This window comes from Pristiophorus japonicus, chromosome X, assembly GCF_044704955.1.
Source record: "Pristiophorus japonicus isolate sPriJap1 chromosome X, sPriJap1.hap1, whole genome shotgun sequence".
In the NCBI taxonomy this organism is placed as follows: domain Eukaryota; kingdom Metazoa; phylum Chordata; class Chondrichthyes; family Pristiophoridae; genus Pristiophorus; species Pristiophorus japonicus.
The window spans coordinates 36,687,056-36,714,980 of record NC_092010.1 but is presented as its reverse complement, the minus strand read 5'-3'; the positions used below and the strand labels follow the sequence as shown (position 1 = coordinate 36,714,980).

General features: G+C 47.2%; 1 protein-coding gene across 4 annotated transcripts in view; it reads left to right on the top strand.

Annotated features, from left to right (window-relative positions):
* Positions 1–27,925, top strand: part of LOC139240984 (bromodomain adjacent to zinc finger domain protein 2A-like) — a 181,143-nt gene that overhangs the window by 136,852 nt on the left and 16,366 nt on the right. For all 4 annotated transcript variants that reach the window (XM_070869628.1, XM_070869625.1, XM_070869627.1 and 1 more), the window contains exons 13-20: positions 603–857; positions 2,082–2,296; positions 3,024–3,098; positions 5,192–5,384; positions 8,394–8,456; positions 10,116–10,260; positions 11,233–11,855; positions 15,236–15,491. In XM_070869628.1, coding sequence (XP_070725729.1) covers positions 603–857; positions 2,082–2,296; positions 3,024–3,098; positions 5,192–5,384; positions 8,394–8,456; positions 10,116–10,260; positions 11,233–11,855; positions 15,236–15,491 — 1,825 coding nt within the window. The remainder of the gene's footprint in view (positions 1–602; positions 858–2,081; positions 2,297–3,023; positions 3,099–5,191; positions 5,385–8,393; positions 8,457–10,115; positions 10,261–11,232; positions 11,856–15,235; positions 15,492–27,925) is intronic.

The following is a 27,925-nucleotide window of genomic DNA, read 5'->3' as shown; positions in this document are numbered from 1 at the left end:
TTTTTTCTCCCCTCTCTCCAACTCTGTGGCAGCAGTGATGCTAGCAGCTCTTGCTCTCCTCCTCTCCCCCAAGGTGTTAATCCAGCAGACCTCTTTCTCTTCTCCTGGAGACTCGGGTTGCAGGCAGGCAGCAGTTGCGACACCTCCTTCCACCAGGCTCAAAGCTCTCAAGTGGCTAAGCCACTCCCACAACAGCTCTACAACAATTTTAAGTTGATCTGTAAATCAAGTGCCCCCTGATTAAAGGGGGGCACTAAAACCGACACATTAAACAAATTAAACTTTGGTTGCCAGGGGACAACAGCTCTACAAAGCTGTGAGCATGCTCACAGGTACATATATTACACTCACTATTGAGGCCTAAATAAGGAGAATGGCTACTTGAGTGAGGTACCAGAGGTAGTTGCCAACTCTAGTTAGATGTATTCCTGGAGGTTTCATCACATGACCACCCCCCTGGTGAGGTAGCTGTTTAACTTTGCTTTGTATATTGCAGCAGGTTGCACCAAGCAACTAACAATGTAGTGATGCAGACGCTATAATAACTAGGTGGGTGGAACTCCGCTATATTAATAGATATTCGTGCCATTTTTTTCTTCCAGCCGTTACCAGAGTTTGTCCCCATTCCAGGCCTGGTGCTTTCCGGCCGTGCCTTTTCTGACTGTCTCACAGTCATTGAGTTTTTGCACAACTATGGCAAGGTGCTAGGTTTCGATACCAGCAAGGATGTGCCCACCTTGAACACACTACAGGAAGGCCTGCTGAACGTTGGCGACAATATGGGCGAGATCCAGGACCTGCTGATTAGATTACTCCACATTGCAGTGGTCGATCCAGGATTGCCTCATAAATATCAGGTACGGAGCCTGAACCAGTGATGACAAATGTGTTCTAAATTCTCCACTCAAACCAAGCATGGGGAAATGGAGCAGCTCAGAAAGAAAGTTGGTCGCCGGGCAGGAAAACCAGGATTAGGGTTAATGGGTATAGCTTGGGACTGGTGTACCCCAGGAGTCGGAGCCGGGCCCACTTGTGTGCTCAATATACAGTGTTTGGACTGGGCCTAGGGAGTATGCTATTGACATTTTCTGACAATACAAAGGTAGGGGTTTTGGCAAACAGGGAGAAAGACTATAAAAGACTTCAGGAGGACATAGAGATGAGCGAACAGTTAGCAGATGCAGTGTTATGTGGAGAAGTGTGATGTAACACATTTTGGATGGGGTCTATACACTCCATGGAAAGGGGGTGGATGAAAAAAATGAAGACCTAGGGTTTTAAAGTTATGAAGAGTTTTGATAGGTGAATAGATTATTCCCTCTGTTTGGGAATTTTCAAATCAGAGTCCAATCCCCTCCCTATATTTCAAAAGTAACCAATCCATTGGCTGTGTGGCGCCTTGGGGCGTCCTGACTATGTAAAATACAGCATATATATATGTCTCTGTCTCTGGGCTTTGTGTATATAAAATACTGCAGCCTGTGTATGATCCAATATAACATACCAGCCTGTGTGTTACCCTGTGCATAGCAATCTTCAAACGGTGTTATTCCACGTGTTATACCTTTCACCCTATGTGTTATCCTCTGTGCAATCGCTTTACAGTAGAATCTTGTTATACCACTGTGCTGTTTATTTAACTAGAGAAAGCCTTGTATGTTACATGTTGTCTGCATACGCATGTTACCTACACATGTTACCTACACACGTTGTATGTCAACAGCACACATTACCGACGTGTTATGTTACCTACACATGTATGTCGCCTGCACACGTTACCTACACGTGTTGTGTGTTATCTACACGTGCTGTGTGTCGCCTGCACACTGTTACCTACATGTGTTACCTACATGCGTTGCATTACCTACACATTTATATCAACAGCACACGTGTTAACTGACATGTTACATACACATGTTGTATGTTGCCGCACGTGTTACCTACATGTGTTGTGTTGCCGCACACGTGTCGCCCGCACGTGCCGAGTCGCCTGCACACTTGTTCCCTACACGTGTTGTGTGTTGCCATACCTCTACAATCCTGAGCAAAAGATAACCAATTAAAATCCTTCACTTTTCCAGTCAGTAACGTTTCTCGGGGAGCGAATCTGTGACATTGGAATTAACAGGGAGAATGTGTCGGAAGTGCTGCGGATTTTCCTGGAGGCTTATGGTGCTGAAACCGAGTTGTGCGAAGGTCTGAAGAGCAAATCATTCCAGGCACATTGTTGCGAGAGAAAGGCAGCGGTGTTGGCCTTCCTCGTCAATGAGCTGCTGGGGAGCAGCGTGGTAATCAGGTAAGAGAGAAAACATGCAACATGCTTAACTTACAGAAGAGACCGCCATCGAATGTAGTTAACACTTGGCCTATGCTGTGTTGGCTGATCTCAGTGGCTTTCTCTCTGGCTCTGGCAGGAGTTGCCATAGCTGTGGGTGTGTCTCTCCTGGAGCTGTGAATCTTTCTTCTTGTGCGTCTAAAGCCAGGCTCGGGGTGACTCATTTGATTTTCTACTCTGTCTCCGAGTTGGTGCCAATGTGGTTGAGATTGGCAACTAATCGGAGTGGAAAATTGAGGCGTGAACCAAAGTTCCTGCTAAGCTGCACAACTGCTCAGCGGTCTGGAGGTCCTGCCCAGGCCGCTCACCGGCTTCGATATAGAAGAAAACCGCACAGGCCCGAAAACCTGAATGGGCTGCGCAGCCAGTTAAAGGGACCGCACACCAAAAATAAAAATTGGAGGGAACATTGGCGTGGACCCATATCCTTCTCCAACGTGAGTTGGGATAGGCGCAAGTTGGAGGACAAGTCAGCCTGGGCCACACTCCTCGTCGTTGTTTTGGGGGGCAGCCTTGGCAGAGGCCTTGCACCAAGTCATCTTGCCCTCCGCACCAACCAATGGGAATGGAGAACCTCAAAGAAAGCAAATAACCAAGACAAAAGATTCAAAGACGATATCTAAAACCTTCCTGTGAAGAAAGCTCTGATATTAAAGCATGTCTCTCGATTTGTTTTAACTCTGTGCAGGGAAATCGATAAAAACATAGACCATCGAGCCAACATTCGGAAGAACAAGTGGATTGTGGAAGGCAAACTTAGGAGGTAAGGCATTCCACTTCCTGTCTACTTGAAGCAAAAGAAGGTTTCGTTTAAAGAGCGAGTCTGGACCTCAGGGACTCCCCCCAGAGGCCAAGTATGTTAATCTCCTACATCCTTGTTTCTTGTTTGCCCCAGGCAATACAGCAACTGTGGCATTAACGGCAGGTAAACGAGTGATGCACACCCTGGTGTCTGAGCTAGTCAGATGGACGTGCGAGAGTGAGGTAGTGACAACTGTTCCTCTGATTTTTTTTTTAACCCCTTGGTGTGGGAACCATTCTAGCACTCAGTACCACTCCCAGAATGCCACAACTAAGATTGGCAACTTAGCAGAGTGGTGAATTGTGGATATGCCTGGCATTGTTCATTCCAACCATTTTTTTTTGTTTTTTCAAGCTGTGAATGCTGACATCATCAAGTGTTGCCTTCAGAGTATTATTAAAAGCTCACTGTGGGCGGGATCTGAACTAACTTTAGTACGTACACATTAACCAAGCAGGACTAGCTGTTAATTCAACGCAAGGGGGCATAGTTTCAGAATAAGCCCATTTAAAACTGAGATGAGGAGGAATTTCTTCTCTGAGGGTTGTAAATCTCTGAAATTCTCTGCCCCAGGGAGCTGTGGAAGCTGGGACATTCAATATATTTAAGGCAGAGATAGACAGATTTTTGAACGATAAGGAAGTCAAGGGATATGGGGAGCGGGCGGGGAAGTGGAGTTGAGGCCACGATCAGATCAGCCGTGATCTTATTGAATGGCGGAGCAGGCTCGAGGGGCCAAATGGCCTACTCCTGCTCCTATTTCTTATGTAACCCTTTCATAGGCTCAGTAATCCTTCCAATCCAGTATTTCTCATGATGTCCTCAAACTGTAAATCAGAATCGCGGCGCTCCTGTTGGCTCAGTGGCTCGAGCACTGCCCGCTGCATTACTGAGCCCAAGTGCACCAAAAGGTTCCTGGTTCAATCCCAGGTCCGTCCTGACTTACCTAATCGTGGCGGGAGTGGGCGTATACAATCGGCCTCCGCAGCCTCTGGGTCAGGGCGCAGAAACCAGCCAGTGTTTATCATTATTTCAGTATGCGTTGACATCAGGTGAGCAAAGATTGGGCTTGGCTGTGATGCCCTCCGCAGTCTAATAACCTCTGTGCATAAGAACATAAGAAATAGGAACAGGAGCATCCACCTTGTCCAGCCCCCTCATAATCTTATACATTTCGATAAGATCACCTCTCATTCTTCTGAACTCCAATGAGTAGAGGCCCAACCTACTCAACCTATCCTCGTAAGTCAACCCCCTCATAAAAACATAGAAAATAGGTGCAGGAGTAGGCCATTTGGCCCTTTGAGCCTGCACCACCATTCAATATGATCATGGCTGATCATGCAACTTTAGTACCCCATTCCTGCTTTCTCTCCATACCCCTTGATCCCTTTAAGGGCCAGATCTAACTCCCTTTTGAATATATCTAACAAACTGGCCTCAACAACTATTTGTGGTAGAGAATTCCACAGGTTCACAATTCTCTGAGTGAAGAAGTTTCTCCTCATCTCGGTCATCCCCAGATCAACCTAGTGAACCTTCTCTGAACTACCTCCAAAGCAAGTATATCCTTTCGTAAATATGGAAACCAAAACTGCACGCAGTACTCCAGGTGTGGCCTCACCAATACCCTGTATAACTGTCCCTGCTTTTATACTCCATCCCCTTTGCAATAAAGGCCAAGATACCATCGGCCTTTCTGATCACTTGCTGTACCTGCATGCTAACCTTTTGTGGTTCATGCACAAGTCCCCCAGATGTGGACTATTTGTCCCTAACATTTAAGGTTTTTATGCGATTCCTCGCTGCGACCCAAGATTGCAGGATGCGGAATGGAGAAAGCGACGTGTGGGGATTTATTTGGAGTCATTTACATGCAGCAAGTTGATTTGTTCCTGAGCCTCGCTACAAGTGAAAAGCCAAGCTGCAGGACGTGTTATTGAGGAGAATCTCCCAGCTCTGGGCTGCCATTATCTGCGTATCTTTAAGGGGACACAAACCGAGTGTGAACGGCTTTTTTTTTCTTTTGGTTTCTTTCTGCTGGTGATTGGTAGGTTAAAGAGAGCTCTGGCAAAGAAGAAAGGAATCCGAGAGCCTGATGGCATTGTGGAGGGCAGGAGAAGGAAACAAGGACTCGGTGCCGAAGAAGACCACAACAGCGCTGACCCGGGCAACGGGGACGAGGAGAGTGCGAAGGAGGAAACTAAAGAGAAATCATCAGAAAGAAGGACTGAAGGGATTAATAAGGTAAGCGATGCTTCAGGCTAGTTCTTTTAACCACCAGGGTCAGCTGTGGCTCAGTGGGTAGCACTCACCTCGGAGTCAGAGGTTGTGGGTTCAAGCCCCACTCCAGACACTTGAGCACATAAATCTAGGCCGACACTCCAGTGCAGTGCTGAGGGAGCGCCGCACTGTCGGAGGGGCAGTCTTTCAAATGAGACATTAAACCGAGGCCCCGTCTGCTCTCTCAGGTGGGTGTAAAAGATCCCGTTGCACTATTTCGAAGAAGAGCAGGGGAGTTATCCCTGGTGTCCTGGGGCCAATATTTATCCCTCAATCAACATCACTAAAACAGATTATCTGGTCATTATCACATTGCTGTTTGTGGGAGCTTGCTTGTGCGCAAGTTGGTTGCCTCGATTCCTACATTACAACAGTGACTACACTTCAAAAGTACTTCATTGGCTGTAAAGCGCCCGGCGATTGTGAAAGGCGCTATATAAATGCAAGTCTTTCTTTCTTATATTTATTTTTTCCCCTTTGTCTAACTTCCTGTATGTGTCATGTACGTTCCCTACCTGATCCAGCGAATAAAGGAGCTCTTCCTCAAGTGGCCCTGTGTAATTGGTGCGCTCCCGACCCCTAAAGTCATCATTCTCTGCACATCACTCTGGCAGATATTTGATGCTCATGTGTAACAGGCGTGATCCATGACACGTGCCACTCCATCACACAGTCCATTGGTGTCTCAGCCTCTCTCAAACGTTGTTAATTAAAAGTCATGTTAATGTCGGTTTTTGCACCAAACGGATTAAGCGTGCACTGGAGAACACTGGTGGCAATGAGGGCTAGAAACTCAGTAGCTATGGTAATACAATATCAGACGACAATTCCGCCGACCAAACATCAAATGTGGGCTTCATTTTAACATTTAGATTTGCTTAAGTAATTTCCTTTAATTAAATTTCAATCTTAATCAAATCTAAATGGACTGTGTGATGGAGTGGCACGTGTCATGGATCACGCCTGTTACACATGAGCATCAAATATCTGCCAGAGTGATGTGCAGAGAATGATGACTTTAGGGGTCGGGAGCGTGGCTTCACTTCACTTTTTCAAAACCTCATCGCACCAATTACACAGGGCCACTTGAGGAAGAGCTCCTTTATTCGCTGGATCAGGTAGGGAACGTACATGACACATACAGGAAGTTAGACAAAGGGGAAAAAATAAATACAAGAAAGAAAGACTTGCATTTATATAGCGCCTTTCACGACCACCGGACGTCCCACAGCGCTTTACAGCCAATGAAGTACTTTTGAAGTGCAGTCACTGTTGTAATGTGGGAAACACAGCAGCCAATTTGTGCACAGCAAGCTCCCACAAACAGCAATGCGATAATGACCAGATAATGTTTAAAAATAAATGTGCATTTTGCGCTCAGCAAGGTAAGGGATGTTCGGGCTGGGAATGGAACATTGTGGGCACCCAGTGTCGGCATCAACAACAACAGTAACTTGCATTTATATAGTGCCTTTAATGTAGCAAAATGACTTGAGGTGCTTCACAGGAGCGTTACCAAACAAAATGTGACACTGAATCATATAAGGAGATATTAGGGCAGATGACCAAAAGAGAGAGGTTTTAAGGAGCGTCTTAAAGGAGGCTAGAGAGGCGGAGAGGTTTACGGAGGGAATTCCAGAGCTTAAGGACTCGGCAGCTGAAGGCACGGCCACCAATGGTGGAGCGATTAAATCGAAGCACTCCCAGGGCAGGTACAGCACGGGTTAGATACAGAGTCAAGCTCCCTCTACACTGTCCCATCAAACACTCCCAGGGCAGGTACAGGGGGTTAGATACAGAGTAAAGCTCCGTCTACACTGTCCCATCAAACACTCCCAGGGCAGGTACAGGGGGTTAGATACAGAGTAAAGCTCCGTCTACACTGTCCCATCAAACACTCCCAGGACAGGTACAGCACGGGGTTAGATACAAAGTAAAGCTCCCTCTACACTGTCCCATCAAACACTCCCAGAGCAGGTACAGCACGGGTTAGATACAGAGTCAAGCTCCCTCTACACTGTCCCATCAAACACTCCCAGGGCAGGTACAGGGGGTTAGATACAAAGTAAAGCTCCCTCTACACTGTCCCATCAAACACTCCCAGGGCAGGTACAGCACGGGGTTAGATACAAAGTAAAGCTCCCTCTACACTGTCCCATCAAACACTCCCAGGGCAGTTACAGCACGGGGTTAGATACAAAGTAAAGCTCCCTCTACACTGTCCCCATCAAACACTCCCAGGGTAGGTACAGGGGGTTAGATACAGAGTAAAGCTCCCTCCACACTGTCCCATCAAACACTCCCAGGACAGGTACAGCATGGGTTAGATACAGAGTAAAGCTCCCTCTACACTGTCCCCATCAAACACTCCCAGGGCAGGTACAGGGGGTTAGATACAGAGTAAAGCTCCCTCTACACTGTCCCATCAAACACTCCCAGGGCAGGTACAGCACAGGGTTAGATACAGAGTCAAGCTCCCTCTACACTGTCACCATCAAACACTCCCAGGGCAGTTACAGCACGGGGTTAGATACAGAGTAAATCTCCCTCTACACTGTCCCATCAAACATTCCCAGGGCAGGTACAGCACGGGGTTCGATACAGAGTAAAGCTCCCTCTACACTGTCCTAACAATATGTCTCGAGCCTAACCTGATAAGAACGCCTCCAAATGCACCAATGTAATATTTGCCCATTGCACACAGCAGACATCCTTCTATCCTGCGATAATGAAATTCTAAATTTACTCCGAATTTCTGGCCACTTTTTCATGGTCAGTTCATGAGTAGTGTAGATAGAGATTGGACAGTAGGCTGCCTGCTTGGCCTCTTGGTCATAGTTTGCACATGGTCCAGAGAAAGAAGAGGTTAGAAGATTAAGAATAAAAACCTTTAGCAAAATAATCGATTGTAAAAGCAATGAGTATGGTGTGGGTATTGGTTCCTGCTGTTAATGTACGCTGTGCCCTTCTTAGGCCGATGATCACCCTTCTGCCAGTGTGGCTGAACTAAATCGGCAGATTGAGAAGCTCAGTAAGGTGAGTGATGGTGGAGTCATAGAATGGTCCAGCCCAGAAACAGGCCATTAGGCCCTTTAAATCTGTCTGTGTTTGTCTTCATATGAGTCACCTAGTCTAATCCCACCCTCCCTTACCCTTTAATATTCCTCCTCTTCAAGCAGCTATCCCATTCCCTTTTAAAATAATTTATAGACTCGGCTTCAACAATGGTTTGTGGCAGAGAATTCCACATCCTAATCACCCAGCCAGTGGAACATGCTATCAGTGTTTACCTTCTTGTAATCCACCATAATCTTAAAGACCTCGATTAGGTTACCTCTCAACACTCCAGTTTTTAAAAAAGCCCTAACTTCTCAAATCTCTCTTAATCTCTGTATCCGTCACCATTGGTAATATCTTAGTGAATCTACACTGCACCTTCTCCGTTGCTTTGATATCCTTCCTATAACGGGGTGTCCAAAACTACAACAGCAGTCTGACTGAGGTCTTGTACAAGGTCAACATCATCTCTTTGCTTTTGTATTCCACACCTCTAATTACAAATCCAAGGAGAGTGTTTTTCTTTTTTGTGTCCTTATCTACTTGTGCTGTAATGTTTTAACCTGTGTATCTCTGTTCCTCTTTATCATTTGAGATAGACTTCCTTTCCCTATTCTTACTTCCAAGATGGATTACTCCATATACTCCATCTTACTAATCTATCCATGTCCTCTAAAAGCTTTAATAATCATGGTCACTGTAATGTATGCCCCTGTGAGTATTCTCACAGGTTTGTTGAGCTGTTGCGGTTACATCCGAGCCAGGGTGTCCCTGGAGATGGAGCACGCGGTGTCCACCGGTACGCTCGCGGCCTTCCGCGAGAGGTGGGCGCCGGAGGGACTGGAGTGCATCATCACCCCCGGCAACCAAATTTTAATTTGATTAAAGGTTTTTCGTTACAGTTTAAAATTGTTAATTTGTGGGTTCTAGTGCCAAAAGGGGGCACTTGTTTAAGGTTCTACCAAAATAGTTGTAGAGCTGTTGCACTGTGAGTGGCTTAGCCAGTCACATGATGTACACGAGACTCAATAAAACCCCAGCCAGTTGGGTCTAGGTCATCCACGATGAGGTATGCAGTTATGAGCCTGGTGGATGAACTGGTAATGTGCAGTGTGATTGTTAAAGCTTTGTTAATAAACCAACTAGTTCTTAATAGCAATGTGTTGCTCTGAATTCTTAAGCAAAGAACCCATGAAGCAAATACATTACAGTTGCAACATGCCAAATCCCCCAATTTAGTATCATTAGCAAATTTTTATATTGTTCCCTTAGTTTTCAATCCAGATCAATTGTGTCTACAGTAAATGACTACAAGTACAGCAGGCCCAATACAAAGCCCTGCCACTCGCCACATCTTTCCAGTCTGAGACACTTCCCTTTGCTTTCTGCCCTCTGACCATCTCTCAATCCATGTGACTGCATTCCCTGAAATTCCATGAGCCATTATCAAGAGCCTCCGAAAAACCCTTCTCTTCAGCAGTGTTATCAACCACACACACTGAATTTGATCTATTTTGCCTGTTGTCCACCTTCTCCTCCCTGTAAAGTGCTCTGCGATGTTTCCATTACACAAGAGCGCATTAGCAATGTACGACTTTGCTGTTTGGTAACCAATTTCTCGACTTCTTGTTTCCATAGCGACAAAGTTTTTTTGCACGAAAGCTGCTTCAAGTCTCCCAGACACTACGTGCCTTGTTATTGGGGCAGGACCGATTCAGGCGTCGCTACTGGGTTTTCCCACACCTTAGCGGTGTGTTTGTGGAAGGCTCAGAGGGATCACTAGGTAAGACTAACAATGTCAACTGTTCTGTGGTAAATGGTCAAGTGCGTGCAAACCCACAATGCATACGGTTTCTGTTTTAGGGCGTTTTCCCACCAAAATCCATAATTTCACCAGCCCTATTTTCCCGCCAATTTTCCTCTCTTTCCCCACCCCCCCCCCCAGCCTGAGGTACGGGTCCACATGTCCTAGCAGACCTCCAGCACCTCACCCCACGGCCAGTTCACCAGATATGGATCTAGAGACAGTGAGCGTTGGCAGAATACTCGACTGTGGGAGGCATCAGAGTGAGCCCGATCCTGACCATAACCAATCTCCACACACACCCACGTATTTTCCAAGAACTCTGGCCATGGACATGTGCCCCAGCATGAGTCACTGCTTTTAGGAGAGGAGGGAAGGCGATTGAACATGAGAATTCGGAGCAGGAGTCAGCCATACGGCCCCTTGAGTCTGCTCCGCCATTCACTAAGTTCATGGCTGATCCCCTGGATTCCCTTAGAGTCCAAAAATCTATCTATCTCAGTCTTGAATATACTCAGGGACTGAGCATCCACAGCTCTCTGGGGCAGAGAATTCCAAAGATTCACCACCCTCTGAGTGAAGAAATTCCTCCTCACTCAGTCCTAAATGGCCGACCCCTTATCCTGAGACTGTGACCCCTGGTTCTAGACTCTCCAGCCCGGGGGAAACACCCTCCCTGCATCTACCCTGTCAATCCCCCTCAGAATCTTGTATGTTTCAATGAGATCACCTCTCATTCTTCTAAACTCCAGAGAGTATAGGCCCAATCTACTCGAGAGGAACAGAAAGAAACGGCAGCCTTGGGAGGGCAGAGGTTTAGGGTTTTGAAACTCTACATTTATTGGGCATATTGAGTAGAGTAGAGAATAGTCACCTCTCAGCATGCTGATCTGGACAACATATTTTTGATGAGGAAATGTTGTACTTCAATCTTGATATTCCTCTCCCCAGGTACTGAAGAGTTGGATGCAGAAAAGAACCAGCTCAAGCCCATTGAGACGACCCCAGTTAAAGTGGAGCCAAGGGACGTACCGAACACCCCGGGCAGGCCAAAGGATAGCCGGCGCAGGAAGTGTGAGGCAGAACTGGTCAACCCAGAGAACCCAAAGCGGCACTGCGCTGCTGCCAATGCCAAACATTGCAGTGGCACTGCACAAGACGCACATTCCACCAATCAGACACATCATAACGTTGACCAATCGGCTGTTTTTTTAGCGTGGTTGAGCCTCCTGCAGAACTCGGTGCCAAACCTCCCGCTCCCTACGCCTCAGTGCAGCACCAGCAAAGACAGCCCGAGTGCCATCTCCCCAGAGATGCTGCTGGCCAGTAATCGCAAGCTGTTTGACCTCAGTGTCCCCAACTCGGAGCAAAAGGTCAAGGACTGTGCCGAGAAACACGGACAGTGGTTCAGCCTTCTACCCAGAATGCCCTGTGATTCCTCTTCGCTTACCCAGCTGCCATTTTCCTCACAACAGACATTGCTGAATCAATACCAGAGACTGGATTCCGATCCGAATCAACTCAGCCGCAGTCCGCTAAAGCTGCCTCCCTCGGCTGCTTTTGCGACGTCACAGGTATGTGATTTGTTTTCTTGGGGGGGGGGGGAGATGAAGAATATAAAGTTAAATTGGGATGTTTAAACTATGCACTTCATCATATTGACTACTCCAGAGACACCCTTTCGCCTCTGGGTCTTGAATTGAAAGCCACACAGAGACTGATGGCTGCCAGAGTGCCAGATGAACTGAATTTGGGCTGTCTCAATGCAGTTCCTAGTGGGCTTTACAGAATCACCCAAACTTCAGCACAAATATCACTTGGTGACCAATCCCACTTGGAAAAGCCATAATGATGGCAGGAACTGGAAAATCTCCATGGTGCACTGGCAGGATTGAAATGAATAAAAAGACTTGCATTTCTCTAGCGCCTTTCATGACCACCGGACGTCCCAAAGTGCTTTACAGCCAATGAGGTACTTTTGAAGTGTAGTTACTGCTGTAATGTAGGAAATGCGGCAGCCAATTTGCGCAGAGCAAGCTCCCACAAACAGCAATGTGATAATGACCAGATAATCTGTTTTACTGATGTTGGTTGAGGGATAAATATTGGCCCCAGGACACCGGGGAGAACTCCCCTGCTCTTCTTCGAAATAGTGCCATGGGATCTTTTACGTCCACCTGAGAGAGCAGGTGGGGCCTCGGTTTAATGTCTCATCTGAAAGACAGCACCTCCAACTGTGCAGCACTCCCTCAGTACTGCCCCTCCGACAGTGCGGCGCTCCCTCAGTACTGCCCCTCCGACAGTGCAGCACTCCCTCAGTACTGCCCCTCCGACAGTGCAGCACTCCCTCAGTACTGTCCCTCCGACAGTGCAGCACTCCCTCAGTACTGCCCCTCTGACAGTGCAGCACTCCCTCAGTACTGCCCCTCCGACAGTGCAGCACTCCCTCAGTACTGCCCCTCCGACAGTGCAGCACTCCCTCAGTGCAGCACTCCCTCAGTACTGCCCCTCTGACAGTGCAGCACTCCCTCAGTGCAGCACTCCCTCAGTACTGCCCCTCCGACAGTGCAGCACTCCCTCAGTACTGGCACTGGGACAGATCAGCCTAGATTTCTGTGCTAGATTTCTGGACTTGAACCCACAACCTTCTGACTCAGAGGCGAGAGTGCTACCCACTAAGCCACGCCTGACACTTAGCGCATTGTTGGAACGAAGTACAGGGAGCTTTACTCTGTACGTAACTGTGACGTACAAACCTAACCTGGACGTGATTGATGTAGAGTGACACTGAGGACAAAAAATGGATAGTGTTCCATATCCCCAACACTGACACCTTTTACCTTAATTAGAACGAAAAAAAACAAAAAAGTTACTTCTATTAGAAATGATCACATGCGCAGTGCACAGTGCAGCGTTTCAAGGCTGTCAAATCTGGGATTTTATGAGAAAATATTAATAGTAGTGCTGAAGTCTAAATAGGTCAGTGCATGGTCAGGAATATAGGGAAGTTGCACAACCACTAAGGCGTATGGGTAACAACTGTTGCCATAGGGAATTTTGTTATGCAAGTAAGACTGCCTGGTGCCTATCCTGATGGTCCAGCTGGTTAAAGCAGTGAATACCTGAGCAACACCAGGTCCAAATTCGATCCTTGGCCTATGCTGAGTTAGTTGGTCTCAGCCAGGATGGGAGCTGTTGGTTGGTCTCAGCCCTCTTGGGTGAGAATGTAAAACCAGCCCCAGTTCCAGCTCCTGGTCGCTGTCCAGCAAACCCATGCTGGAAAGTGTGTGTGATGTCAGGTGATCGTGGAATCAGAGAAATTTGCAGCACGGAAGGAGGCCATTTCGGCCCACCATGTCTGTGCCGGCCGACAAAGGGCTACCCAGCCTAATCCCACTTTCCAGCTCTCGGTCCGTAGCCCTGCAGGTTACGGCACTTCAGGTGCACATCCAAGTACTTTTTAAATGTGGTGAGGGTTTCTGTCTCTACCACCCTTTCAGGCAGTGAGTTCCGCCCCAGACCCCCACCACCCTCTGGGTGAAGACATTTCCCCCTCAACTCCCCTCTAAACCTCCCCCCAATTACTTTCAATCTATGTCCCCTGGTTGTTGACCCCTCTGCTAAGGGAAATGGATCCTTCCTATCCACTCTATCTAGTCCCCTCATAATTTTATACACCTCAATCAGGTCTCCCCTCAGCCTCCTCTGTTCCAAAGAAAATAGATCCAGCATCTCCAATCTTTCCTCATAGCCAAAATTCTCCAGTCTAGGCAACATTCTTGTAAATCTCCTTTGTACCCTCGCCAGTGTGATCACATCCTTCCTGTAATGTGGTTAATTAATTAATGTTCATGACCTCGGATTTCTGTCTCTCTGTTGATGGCTACGAACCTGTCGACCCTCGAGTTGTCTGCCAACCCCGCACTGTGTAAGGCCCCAAATGAAGAATTGCCACTTGAGGAACCTATGAACCATGGAGCAGGAACTTAGCAACAAAAGCATAGTCCACCTGACCTGGGACTGCTTCATGCTGGCACTGGGATAAAGGAATTGGAAAGTTTCCATTTCCCAGTAATGACATCCGTCTCCTTGACTGATGGTTGGCTTTTGTTTTCTGATTGTGTTACCTCCTGGTCTCCTGAAGGCTGGTTCCCTATGGAACGTGGTTGCAAAGGCACTGGCTGTTCTCCAATAATTCACCCAAGCTCCCGTTCCTCAGGCAGTGTGTGTCAGCAAGCTAGAACACCATGGGCAGCAATGCAGTCTTGGCTGATCCTGTCCTTCCCCTAACAGCCACACATACCCACACCAATGCCCGCTGTGATTCGTTTTTTTCATGAACGATCCCTTTAATTGGTTGGGCAGCCCATTCAAATTTCCGTGCATGTTCTATTCAAAAACCGCTCACCATTTCTTGGGTAAAGAAGTTTCTTCTGAATTATTGGGTTTCTTGGTGACTATCTTGTATTGATGGCTTCTAGTTATGCTCTTCCCCACAAGTTTTTGAACACTAAGAGAGTAAAGGGTTATGGGGAGTGGGCAGGGAAATGGAGCTGAGTCCATGATCAGATCAGCCGTGATCTTATTGAGTGGCGGAGCAGGCTCGAGGGGCCAAATGGCCTACTCCTATTTCTTATGTTCTTAAGTGGAAACGTTCTCTCTCTATCCATTCTATCAAAACCTTTCATAATTTTAAAGACCTCTATGAGGTCACCCCTCAGCCTTCTGTTTTCAAGAGAAAAGATACCCAGCCTGTTCATCCTTTCCACATCCTATATACACATCGCATTTCTGGTATAGTCCTTGTAAATCCTCTCTGCACCCTCTCCAGTGCCTCTATAGCCTTTTTATAATATGGCGACCAGAACTGCACGCAGTGCTCCAAGTGTGGTCTGATCAAGGTTCGATACAGGTTTAGCATAACTTCTCTTCATTCTCCTCCTTTTTCTTACAGTTTATGCCATTTATGGACATTCCGTTTGCTGCGCAATCGGTGGGCTCACTGAATGCCGCTGCTACCTATGGGACCTCAATCGCAGCATCTCTCCGGGCTGGCCCCACTGCGGCCATAGGAAAGGTCAAATCTCATCAGTCTGGCAGTCCTCCTCAGAATGAAAGCCCGTTGCCACGGATACCTAGGCGCCGTGGGCGACCATCAAAATTGCTGAAAGAGGTTAATAATCAGCGTCAATTGAAGCCTATTCCAGCAGGTGAGATTCGTTGGTAATAATTGTGCTCACACTAAGTCGAGGGGAGGAGTGTTACACCATGAAATGTGGGATGGATTATTCTGACATTTCCTTTTAAGGCCACAAAGTCAGATTGCTGTGCACTCAAGGGCTGATTTCACAGACCGATCACTCCCAGTAACAAGTGGTGCTTGTGTGGAGCACTGGAGAGGAAATCATGGGTCTGTAGACCTTGTTCTAATTCCAGCCTTTCAACGCACTTACCAAACAAACTCAGGTCAAAAAACTATAAGGAGAACACTGGCCCCCTTGGAAAGAAATACAAGATCATTTTATGGCGTGTGTCCCTTACAGGTGATCCCAGTGTTGATTACTTATTGCCACAATATACGAATCTCCCTATTAGACATGAATTTAATCTTTGCACAAATCCATTTGCCTCTTGAACACCTCAATATTGCCAACTTGCCCCACATCCATCAACGCCCTGCACTGTCCTCACCCTTCAACTCAGCCCACCTTCTGTCTGTGAGACTGAAGAATAGTTAAGAACATAAGAAATAGGAGCAGGAGGCGGCCATTTGGCCCCTCAAGCCTGCTCCGCCATTCAATAAGATCACGGCTGATCTGATCATGGACTCAGCTCCACTTCCCCACCCGCTCCACTTCCCTTGACTCCCTTATCGCTCAAAAATCTGTCTATCTCCGCCTTAAATATATTCAATGACCCAGCCTCTACAGCTCTCTGGAGCAGAGAATTCCACAGATTTACAACCCTCGGAGAAGAAATTCCTCCTCATCTCAGTTTTAAATATGCGACCCCTTATTCTGAAACTCTGCCCCCTAGTTTTAGTTTCCCCTATGAGTAGAAATATCCTCTCTGCATCCACCTTGTCGAGCCCCCTCATTATCTTATATGTTTCAATAAGATCACCTCATTCTTCTGAACTCCAATGTGTATAGGCCCAACCTACCTTCATAAGTTAACCCCCTCATCTCCAGAATCAACCTAGTGAACCTTCTCTGAACAGCCTCCAATGCAAGTATATCCTTCCTTAAATACAGAGACCAAAACTGTACGCAGTACTCCAGGTGTGGCCTCACCAATATCCTGTACAGTTGTAACAGGACTTCTCTGCTTTTATACTCTATCCGCTTGCAATAAAGGCCAACATCCCATTTGCCTTCCTGATCACTTGCTGTACCTGCATACTAACTTTTTGTGTTTCATGCACAAGGACCCCCAGGTCCCTCTGTACTGCTGCACTTTGCAATTTTTCTCCATTTAAATTATAATTTGCTTTTCTATTATTTCTGCCAAAGTGGATAACCTCACATTTTCCCACATTATACTCCATCTGCCAAATGTTTGCCCACTCACTTAGCCTGTTTATATCCCTTTGCAGATTTTTTGTGTCCTCCTCACAATTTGCTTTCCCACCCATCTTTGTATCATCAGCAAACTTGGCTACATTACACTCGGTCCCTTCATCCAATCATTAATATAGATTGTAAATAGTTGAGGACCTAGCACCGATCCCTGCGGTACCTCACTAGTCACTGTTTGCCAACCGGAAATTGACCCATTTATCCCGACTCTCTGTTTTCTGTTAGTTAACCAATCCTCTATCCATGCTAATATATTACCCCCAACCCCGTGAGCTTTTATCTTGTGCAGTAACCTTTTATGTGGCACCTTATCGAATGCCTTCTGGAAATCCAAATACACCACATCCACTGGTTCCCCCTTTATCCACCCTGCTCGTTACATCCTCAAAGAACTCCAGCAAATTTGTCAAACATGATTTCCTGTTCATAAAACCATGTTGACTCTGCTTGGTTGAATTATGCTTTTCCAAATGTCCTGCTACTGCTTCCTTAATAATGGACTCCAGCATTTACCCAGCGACAGATGTTAGGCGAACTGGTCTATAGTTTCCTGCTTTTTGTCTGTTTCCTTTTTTAAATAGGGGCATTTCATTTGCGGTTTTCCAATCTGCTGGGACCGCCCCAGAATCCACCGAATTTTATGGTGTCATTTAACTTCAGTGTTTAAATAGTGTCATAAACAATGAGTACACTTAACGATTGGTTGTAGACAACTTGTGATATTAAATTACAGCCTTTTACTCACGCCTAGCCACTCGATATCTTCGATTAAAATGTATCATGGTTTCACTAAAATGACAAGTTAGAAAATCATGCTAAGGAGTAAGAAGCAATCATTAACCAGAGGACTGATAAGGGAATTATGCTGCTATTAAGCTACGTTTTATGGCTAATGAGTCTATATAATGGCACAGCTCCATTCCTAGCGCAGAGCATCACTAGACAGGAGCAAGGGACGGGGAGAGGGGTATAACACTATAGCGTCAATTCTGTGACCTGCACTCACATCTGACAAGGGCAAGGCTGCAGACTGGGAGCAGAACCTTGTAAAATGACTGTAGCTATCTATGTTAAAAGAAAAACTTGTATTTCTAAAGCGCCTTTCACGACCGCAGGACATCCCAATGTGCCTTACAACCAATGAAGTATTTTTTGAAGTGCAGTCACTGTTGTAATGTAGGAAAGAGGGCAGCCAATATGCGCACAGAAGGCTCCCACAAACAGCAATGTGATAATGACCATCATTTTTCAGTCCTCTTTGGATCTGGGCATGGTGCCGGAGGATTGGAGGACAGCTAATGTAGTACCCTTGTTTAAGAAGGGAAAAAGGGATAGACCGAGTAATTACAGCTCTGTCAGCCTAAACTCAGTGGTGGGAAAATTATTGGAAAAAATCCTGAAAGACAGGATGAATCTACATTTGGAAAGGCAAGGATTATTTAGGGACAGTCAGCACGGATTTGTTAAGGGAAGATCGTATTTGACGAACCTGATTGAATTTTTTGAGGAGGTAACCAAGCGGGTCGATGAGAGTAGTGCGTATGATGTGGTATATATGGACTTTAGCAAGGCTTTTGATAAGGTCCCACATGGTAGACTGGTCATGAAGGTTAAAGCCCATGGGATCCAGGGCAAAATGGCAAGTTGGATCCAAAATTGGCTTGGAGGTAGGAAGCAAAGGGTAATGATTGATGGATGTTTTTGTGACTGGAAGGATGTTTCCAGTGGGGTTCCGCAGGGCTCAGTACTGGGTCCCTTGATTTTTGTGGTATATATCAACGATTTAGATTTGAATATAGAGAGTATGATTAAGAAGTTTGCAGACAACACTAAAATTGGCTGTGTGGTTGATAATGAAGAGGAACGTCATGGGCTGCAGGAGGATATCAATCTACTGGTCAGGTGGGCAGAGCAGTGACAAATGGAATTTAATTCAGAGAAGTGTGAGGTGATGCACTTTGGGAGGGCTACTAAGGAAAGTGTATACACATTAAGCGGTAGGCCACTTAATAGTGTAGATGAACAAAAGGACCTTGGAGTGCTTGACCACAGATCCCTGAAAGTAGCAGGCCAGGTGGTTAAGAAGGCATACGGAATGCTTGCTTTTATTGGCTGAGGCATAGAATACAAGAGCAGGAAGGTTATGCTTAAATTGTATAATACTTTGGTTAGGCCACAGCTGGAGTACTGCGTGCAGTTCTGGTCACCATATTATAAGAAAGGCGTGATTGCACTAGAGAGGGTGCAGAGGAGATTTACTAGGATGCTGCCTGGAATGGAGAATCTTAGCTATGAGGACAGATTGGATAGGCTGGGTTTGTTCTCATTGGAACAGAGGAGGTTGAGAGGTGACCTCATTGAGGTGTACAAAATATTGAGGGGCCTGGACATAGTGGAAAGTAAAGGCCTATTTCCATTGGTGGAAGGGTCTATCACGAGGGGGCATAGTTTTAAGGTGGTTAGTGGAAGGTTTAGAGGGGATTTGAGGGGATTTGAGGGGGGGCTTCTTTACGCAGAGGGTTGTGGGGATCTGGAACTCGCTGCCTGAAGAGTGGTGGATGCAGAAACCCTCACCACTTTTAAGCGATGGTTGGATGGGCACTTAAAGTGCAGTAACCTGCAGGGTTACGGACCTAGAGCTGGTAATTGGGATTAGACTGGATGACCTTTTGTTGGACGGCGCAGATGTAATGGTAAGTACAGCAGGGAATCGAATACGTCCAGGGTGATCTCCTGGACTAGTGTCGATCACCTGGATGGGTCGGAGAGAAATGTTCCAAGATTTTTTCTCCCCCAATTGGCCTGGGTTTTTAATCTGGTTTTTGTCTCTCCCAGGAGATCACATGGCTCCGGTTGGGGTGGAGTGTAGAATGTTTCAGTATAAGGGGTGTCGCAGTTGTGTGAGGCGGACTGGTTGGGCTGGGTGCTCTTTGCCTTTCTGCCATTGTTCACAGGTTTATATGTAACCTTTAGGGCTGCTGACTGAGGGCCGTGTGGCTCTTTGTCGGCCGGCGCGGTCACAATGGGCCGAAATGACCTCCTGCTGCGCTGTAAATTTCTATGTTTCTAATCTGTTTTAGTGATGTTGATTGAGGGACAAATATTGGCCAAAGGACACCGGGGATAACTCCCTCGCTCTTCTAAATAGTGCTATGGGACCTTTTACGTCCAGCGGAGAGAGCAGATGGGGTCTCGGTTTAAAGTCTCATCTGAAAGATGTCTCATCCGAAAGACGGCCCCTCCGACAGTGCGGCGCTCCCTCAGTACTGCCCCTCCGACAGTGCGCCGCTCCCTCAGTACTGCCCCTCCGACAGTGCACCGCTCCCTCAGTACTGCCCCTCCGACAGTGCACTGCTCCCTCAGTACTGCCCCTGCGACAGTGCGCCGCTCCCTCAGTACTGCCCCTCCGACAGTGCACCGCTCCCTCAGTACTGCCCCTCCGACAGTGCGCCGCTCCCTCAGTACTGCCCCTCCGACAGTGCGGCGCTCCCTCAGGACTGCCCCTCCGACAGTGTGGCGCTCCCTCAGTACTGCCCCTCCGACAGTGCGCCGCTCCCTCAGTACTGCCCCTCCGACAGTGCGGTGCTCCCTCAGTACTGCCCCTCCGACAGTGCGGCACTCCCTCAGTACTGCCCCTCCGACAGTGCGGCACTCCCTCAGTACTGCCCCTCTGACAGTGCGCCGTCGGCCCCAGTTGTTTACATTGTACATTAATGATTTAGACGAGGGGATTAAATGTAGTATCTCCAAATTTGTGGATGACACAAAGTTGGGTGGCAGTGTGAGCTGCGAGGAGGATGCTATGAGGCTGCAGAGCGACTTGGATAGGTTAGGTGAGTGGGCAAATGCATGGCAGATGAAGTATAATGTGGTAAATGTGAGGTTATCCACTTTGGTGGTAAAAACAGAGAGACAGACTATTGTCTGAATGGTGACAGATTAGGAAAAGGGGAGGTGCAACGAGACCTCGGTGTCATGGGGTACATCTATCATTGAAGGTTGGCATGCAGGTACAGCAGGCGGTTAAGAAAGCAAATGGCATGTTGGCCTTCATAGCGAGGGGATTTGAGTACAGGGGCAGGGAGGTGTTACTACAGTTGTACAGGGCCTTGGTGAGGCCACACCTGGAGTATTGTGTACAGTTTTGGTCTCCTAACTTGAGGAAGGACATTCTTGCTATTGAAGGAGTGCAGCGAAGGTTCACCAGACTGATTCCCGGGATGGCGGGACTGACATACAACTGGGCTTGTATTCACTGGAGTTCAGAAGAATGAGAGGGGATCTCATAGAAACGTTTAAAATTCTGACGGGTTTAGACAGGTTAGATGCAGGAAGAATGTTCCTAATGTTGGGGAAGTCCAGAACCAAGGTCACCGTCTAAGGATAAGGGGTAAGCCATTTAGGACCGAGATGAGGAGAAACTTCTTCACCCAGAGAGTGGTGAACCTGCGGAATTCTCTACCACAGAAAGTTGTTGAGGCCAAGTCACTAAATATATTCAAAAAGGAGTTAGATGTAGTCCTTACTACTCGGGGGATCAAGGGGTATGGCGAGAAAGCAGGAATGGGGTACTGAAGTTGCATGTTAAGCCATGATCTTATTGAATGGCGGTGCAGGCTCGAAGGGCCGAATGGCCTACTCCTGCACCTATTTTCTATGTTCTACATTTCTATGCTCCCTCAGTACTGCCCCTCCGACAGTGCGGCGCTCCCTCAGTACTGCCCCTCCAATAGTGCGGCACTCCCTCAGTACTGCCCCTCCGACAGTGCGGCGCTCCCTCAGCACTGCCCCTCCGACAGTGCGGCTCTCCCTCAGCACTGCCCCTCCGACAGTGCGCCGCTCCCTCAGTACTGCCCCTCCGACAGTGCGGCACTCCCTCAGCACTGCCCCTCCGACAGTGCGCCGCTCCCTCAGCACTGCCCCTCCGACAGTGCGCCGCTCCCTCAGCATTGCCCCTCCGACAGTGCGCCGCTCCCTCAGCACTGCCCCTCCGACAGTGCGCCGCTCCCTCAGCACTGCCCCTCCGACAGTGCGGCACTCCCTCAGTACTGCACTGGATTTTGTGCTTTGCTCTCTGGAGTGGGCCTTGAACCCCCACAACCTTTTGATGTTATGAGGCGAGAGTGCTGCCCACTAAGCCACAACTGACACCTAACATGCACTTCTTGTGTCACACTTTCCTTCACACTTTGTTGTTATATAACAGCGTATTCTCTGACTCACTGTGAGCATCGCCATGGGTGATCATCTGGTATACATTACATAAGTTATTGTGTGCACTTTTCAGCGTCGCTGTAAATTTGAAGAAGATGGAACAGAATTTTGTACAAAAAAATTATGATATGGAGCTATTTCTTTAACCTGCCTTGCTTGAAATGAATGTTTTTAATTCTCAACCGTAGCCAAACTTAATGCTTCATGCCAAGCCCAACTCTGTAAATACTTGTTGTTAGAACTCTCTCTACTGGACAGCGGTGGTACTGCAGCTCTTTAACATCAGCTGTTCTGACACTGACAGGAACCCCAGAGCAGCTCAGAGCTTCAAGAAACAATACCGAACATACAATGTAGAATACATTAGATGCTGCTAAGCACCTCCTAAACCCGTGACCTCTACTACCTAGAAGGACAAGGGCAGCAGGCTCATGGGAACACCACCACCTCCAAGTTTCCCTCCAAGTCACACACCATCCTGACTTGGAAATATATCGGCCGTTCCTTCATCGTCGCTGGGTCAGAATCCTGGAACTCCCTCCCTAGCAGCACTGTGGGAGTACCTTCACCACACGGACTGCAGCGGTTCAAGACAGTGGCTCACCACCACCACCTCAAAAGCAACTGGGGATGGGGCAATAAATCCTGGCCCTGCCAGCGATGCCCACATCTGAATTATTTTTTTAAAGTTGTACAAAGCCCTGGTTAGACCACACCTGGAGCACTGTGAGCTGTTCTGGGCCCCACACTGTAGGGGGGATATATTGGCCTTGGAGGGAGTGCAGCTCAGGTTTACCAGAATAATACCCGGACTTCAAGGGTTATGTTACGAGGAGAGATTACACAAACTAGGGTTGTATTCCCTGGAATTTAGACAGTTAAGGGGTGATCTGATGGAAGTTTTCAGGATATTAAGGGCAACAGACAGAATAGATAGAGAGAAACTATTCCCGCTGGTTGGGGAGTCTAGGACTAGGGACATAGTCTAAACATTAGAGCCAGACCTTTCAGGAGTGAATTAGGAAACACTTCTACACAGAAAGGGTGATAAAAGTTTGGAACACTCTTCCGCAAATGTCAGTTGATGTTAATTGTTAATTTTAAATCAAATATATTGAGGGATATGGGCCAAAGGCGGGTATATGGAGTTAGATCACAGATCAGCCATGATCTCATCGAATGGTGGAACAGACTCGAGGGGCTGAATGGCCGCCTCCTGTTCTTAATGTAACAGGCTCGAGGGGCTGAATGGTCTCCTCCTGTTCTTAATGTAACAGGCTCGAGGGGCTGAATGGTCTCCTCCTGTTCTTAATGTAACAGGCTCGAGGGGCTGAATGGTCTCCTCCTGTTCTTAATGTAACAGGCTCGAGGGGCTGAATGGCCTCCTCCTGTTCTTAATGTAACAGGCTCGAGGGGCTGAATGGCCTCCACCAGTGCCACATGCTAGTCAGAGTAGGAATTGCAGGATAGCTAAGATGAATACGTGGCTTGAAGAGTAGTGCAGGAGGGAGGGATTCAAATTCCTGGGACATTGGAACCGGTTCTGGGGGAGGTGGGACCAGTACAAACTGGACAGTCTGCACCTGGGCAGGACCAGAACCAATGTCCAAGGGGGAGTGTTTGCTAGTGCTGTTGGGGAGGGGTTAAACTAATATGGCAGGGGGATGGGAACCTATGCAGGGAGACAGAGGGAAGTAGAATGGGCGCAGAAACAAAAGACAGAAAGAAGAAAAGTAAAAGTGGAGGGCAGAGAAACCCAAGGCAAAAATCAAAAAAGGGCCACATTACAGCAAAATTCTAAAGGGGCAAAGTGTATTAAAAAGACAAGCCTGAAGGCTCTGTGCCTCAATGTGAGGAGTATTCGTAATAAGGTGGACGAATTAACTGCGCAGACAGCTATTAAGGAACATGATATAATTGGGATTACGGAGACATGGCTCCAGGGTGACCAAGGCTGGGAACTCAACATCCAGGAAGGATAGACAGAAAGGAAAAGGAGGTGGGGTAGCGTTGCTGGTTAAAGAGGAAATTAACGCAATAGTAAGGAAGGACATTAGCTTGGATGATGTGGAATCTGTATGGGTAGAGCTGTGGAATACCAAAGGGCAGAAAATGCTAGTGGGAGTTGTGTACAGACCTCCAAACAGTAGTAGTGAGGTTGGGGACAGCATCAAACAAGAAATTAGGGATGTGTGCAATAAAGGTACAGCAGTTATCATGGGCGACGTTAATCTACATATTGACTGGGCTAACCAAACTGGTAGCAATACGGTGGAGGAGGATTTCCTGAAGTGTATTAGGGATGGTTTTCTAGACCAATATGTTGAGGAACCAACTAGAGGGCTGGCCATCCTAGACTGGGTGATGTGTAATAAGAAGGGACTAATTAGCAATCTTGTTGTGCGAGACCCCTTGGGGAAGAGTGACCATAATATGGTAGAATTCTTTATTAAGATGGAGAGTGACACAGTTAATTCAGAGACTAGGGTCCTGAACTTAAGGAAAGGTAACTTCGATGGTATGAGACGTGAATTGGCTAGAATGATACTTAAACGGTTGACGGTGGATAGGCAATGGCAAACATTTAAAGATTACATGGATGAACTTCAACAATTGTACATCCCTTTCTGGAGTAAAAACAAAATGGGGAAGGTGGCTCAACCATGGCTAACAAGGGAAATTGGGGATAGTGTTAAATCCAAGGAAAAGGCATATAAATTGGCCAGAAAAAGCAGCAAACCTGAGGACTGGGAGAAATTTAGAATTCTGCAGAGGAGGACAAAGGGTTTAATTAGGAGGGGGAAAATAGAGTATGAGAGGAAGCTTGCTGGGAACATAAAAACTGACTGCAAAAGCTTCTACAGATATGTGAAGAGAAAAAGATTAGTAAAGACAAACGTAGGTCCGTTGCAGTCAGAATCAGGTGAATTTATAATGGGGAACAAAGAAATGGCTGACCAATTGAACAAATACTTTGGTTCTGTCTTCACAAAGACACACATAACCTTCCGGAAATACTGGGGGACAGAGGGTCTAGTGAGGAGGAGGAGGAACTGAAGGAAATCCTTATTAGTCAGGAAATTGTGTTGGGAAAATTGATGGGATTGAAGGCCGATAAATCCCCAGGGCCTGATAGTCTGCATCCCAGAGTACTTAAGGAAGTGGCCCTAGAAATAGTGGATGCATTGGTGATCATTTTCCAACAGTCTATCGACTCTCGATCAGTTCCTATGAACTGGAGGGTAGCTAATGCAACACCACTTTTTAAGAAAGGAGGGAGAGAGAAAACGGGGAATTATAGACCGATTAGCCTGACATCAGTAGTGGGGAAAATGTTGGAGTCAATTATTAAAGATGTAATAGCAGTGCATTTGGAAAGCAGTGACAGGATCGGTCCAAGTCAGCATGGATTTATGAAAGGGAAATCATGCTTGACTAATCTTCTAGAATTTTTTGAGGATGTAACTCGTAGAGTGGACAAGGGAGAACCAATGGATGTGGTGTATTTGGACTTTCAAAAGGCTTTTGACGAGGTCCCACACAAGAAATTGGTGTGAAAAAGTAAAGCATGTGGTATTGGGGGTAATGTACTGACGTGGATAGAGAACTGGTTGGCAGACAGGAAGCAGAGTCGGGATAAACGTGTCCTTTTCGGAATGGCAGGCAGTGACTAGTGGGGTGCTGCAGGGCTCAGTGCTGGGACCCCAGCTCTTTACAATATACATCAATGATTTAGATGAAGGAATTGAGTGTAATATCTCCAAGTTTGCAGATGACACTAAGCTGAGTGGCGGTGTGAGCTGTGAGGAGGATGCTAAGAGGCTGCAGGGTGACTTGGACAGGTTAGGTGAGTGGACAAATGCATGGCAGATGCAGTATAATGTGGATAAATGTGAGGTTATCCACTTTGGTGGCAAAAACACGAAGGCAGAATATTATCTGAATGGCGGCAGATTAGGAAAAGGGGAGGTGCAACGAGACCTGGGTGTCATGGTACATCAGTCATTGAAAGTTGGCATGCAGGTACAACAGGCGGTGAAGAAGGCAAATGGCATGTTGGCCTTCATAGCTAAGGGATTTGAGTATAGGAGCAGGGAGGTCTTACTGCAGTTGTACAGGGCCTTGGTGAGGCCTCACCTGGAATATTGTGTTCAGTTTTGGTCTCCTAATCTGAGGAAGGACGTTCTTGCTATTGAGGGAGTGCAGCGAAGGTTCACCAGACTGATTCCCGGGATGGCAGGACTGACATATGAGGAGAGACTGGATCAACTGGGCCTGTATTCACTGGAGTTTAGAAGGATGAGAGGAGATCTCATAGAAACATATAAAATTCTGATGGGACTGGACAGGTTAGATGTAGGAAGAATGTTCCTGATGTCCAGAACCAGGGGACACAGTCTTAAGGATAAGGGATAAGCCATTTAGGACCGAGATGAGGAGAAACTTCTTCACTCGGAGAGTTGTTAACCTGTGGAATTCTCTACCGCAGAGTTGTTGATGCCAGTTTGTTTGTTGGATATATTCAAGAGTGAGTTCAATATGGCCCTTATGGCTAAAGGGATCAAGGGGTATGGAGAGAAAGCAGGAAAGGGGTACTGAGGTGAATGATCAGCCATAATCTTATTGAATGGTGGTGCAGACTCGAAGGGCCGAATGGCCTACTCCTGTACCTATTTTCGATGTTTCTATGTTCCTGTGTAACAGGCTCGAGGGGGCTGAATGGCCTCCTCCTGTTCCTAATGTTACAGGCTCGAGGGAGTGAATGGCCTCCTCCTGTCCCTATGTTCTTAATGCATGCTCAGTTGGTGAAACACACCTAGGCCTACTGAGCTTCCTGGTGATCAGGAAGGGGAACTCGGACTGACTTTTCCCCTCCTCCCTATCCCAGGGACACTCGAGGCCAATTGCAGTGCCCCACGTGCTGTCCTGCCTGAGATAAATGAATGCAGTACAGACTGGGGATCGAATCTGGTCTGTACGGCTCAGTACCACACAGCCATTGGTTATGACTTTAGCGTTTAAAGAATAATTTTCTCTTTTGACTGTCGTACAGTACTTCCCCTGCAGAGGCTATGATGAACACAATTGCAGTAAATACGTTTTCAGTTTGCTCAGTAACCAAACACATGGAACAACACAGTTACAGGCTAAGCTTCCTATAGTATTTATTTCTAACTTAAACAACACACAGAAGCATCAGGACTGAAGCTAAGCAAAATACTTCCCTTGTGTGTAATGTATGCACCTGTGAGCATGCTTGTGGAGCTGTAGCGAAGGGGCTGCTCCTCAATTTTTGGCTGCATGCTCCTGATCTTTGGGCACCCTGTGCGGAGGGGAACGGGCAGTCGGAGGGCCTCCTCGTAGGACTGCTCCTGGGCATGGCCAAGGGTGCCATTAACCGGTCCAGGCAGCGGGCGGTCGAGGGGGTCGTTCAGCCCGACTGCCTGCCTCTCTTCCGCGGCTACATTCGCACCAGGGTGTCCCTGGAGATGGAGCACACGGTGTCCACCGGTACGCTCGCGGCCTTCCGCGAGAGGTGGGCGCCAGCGGGACTGGAGTGCATCATCACCCCTGGAAACCAAACTTTTATTTGAGCTAAGTTTCCTTTAAGGTTTAATGTCTAAATGTATGGATTCGAGTGCCCTTACCAAAAGTGGCACTTGATTTAATGTTTAGTTTAAAGTAGTTGTGGAGCTGTTGCACTGAGTGGCTCAGCCAGTCACGTGATGTTCACACAACTCAATAAAACCCCAGCCAGTTGGGTTCGGGGGATACACGATGAAGCAGGTGGTTGTGAGCCTGGTGGATGAACTGGTCGTGTTCAATTTCATTGTTAAACCTTTGCTCATAAA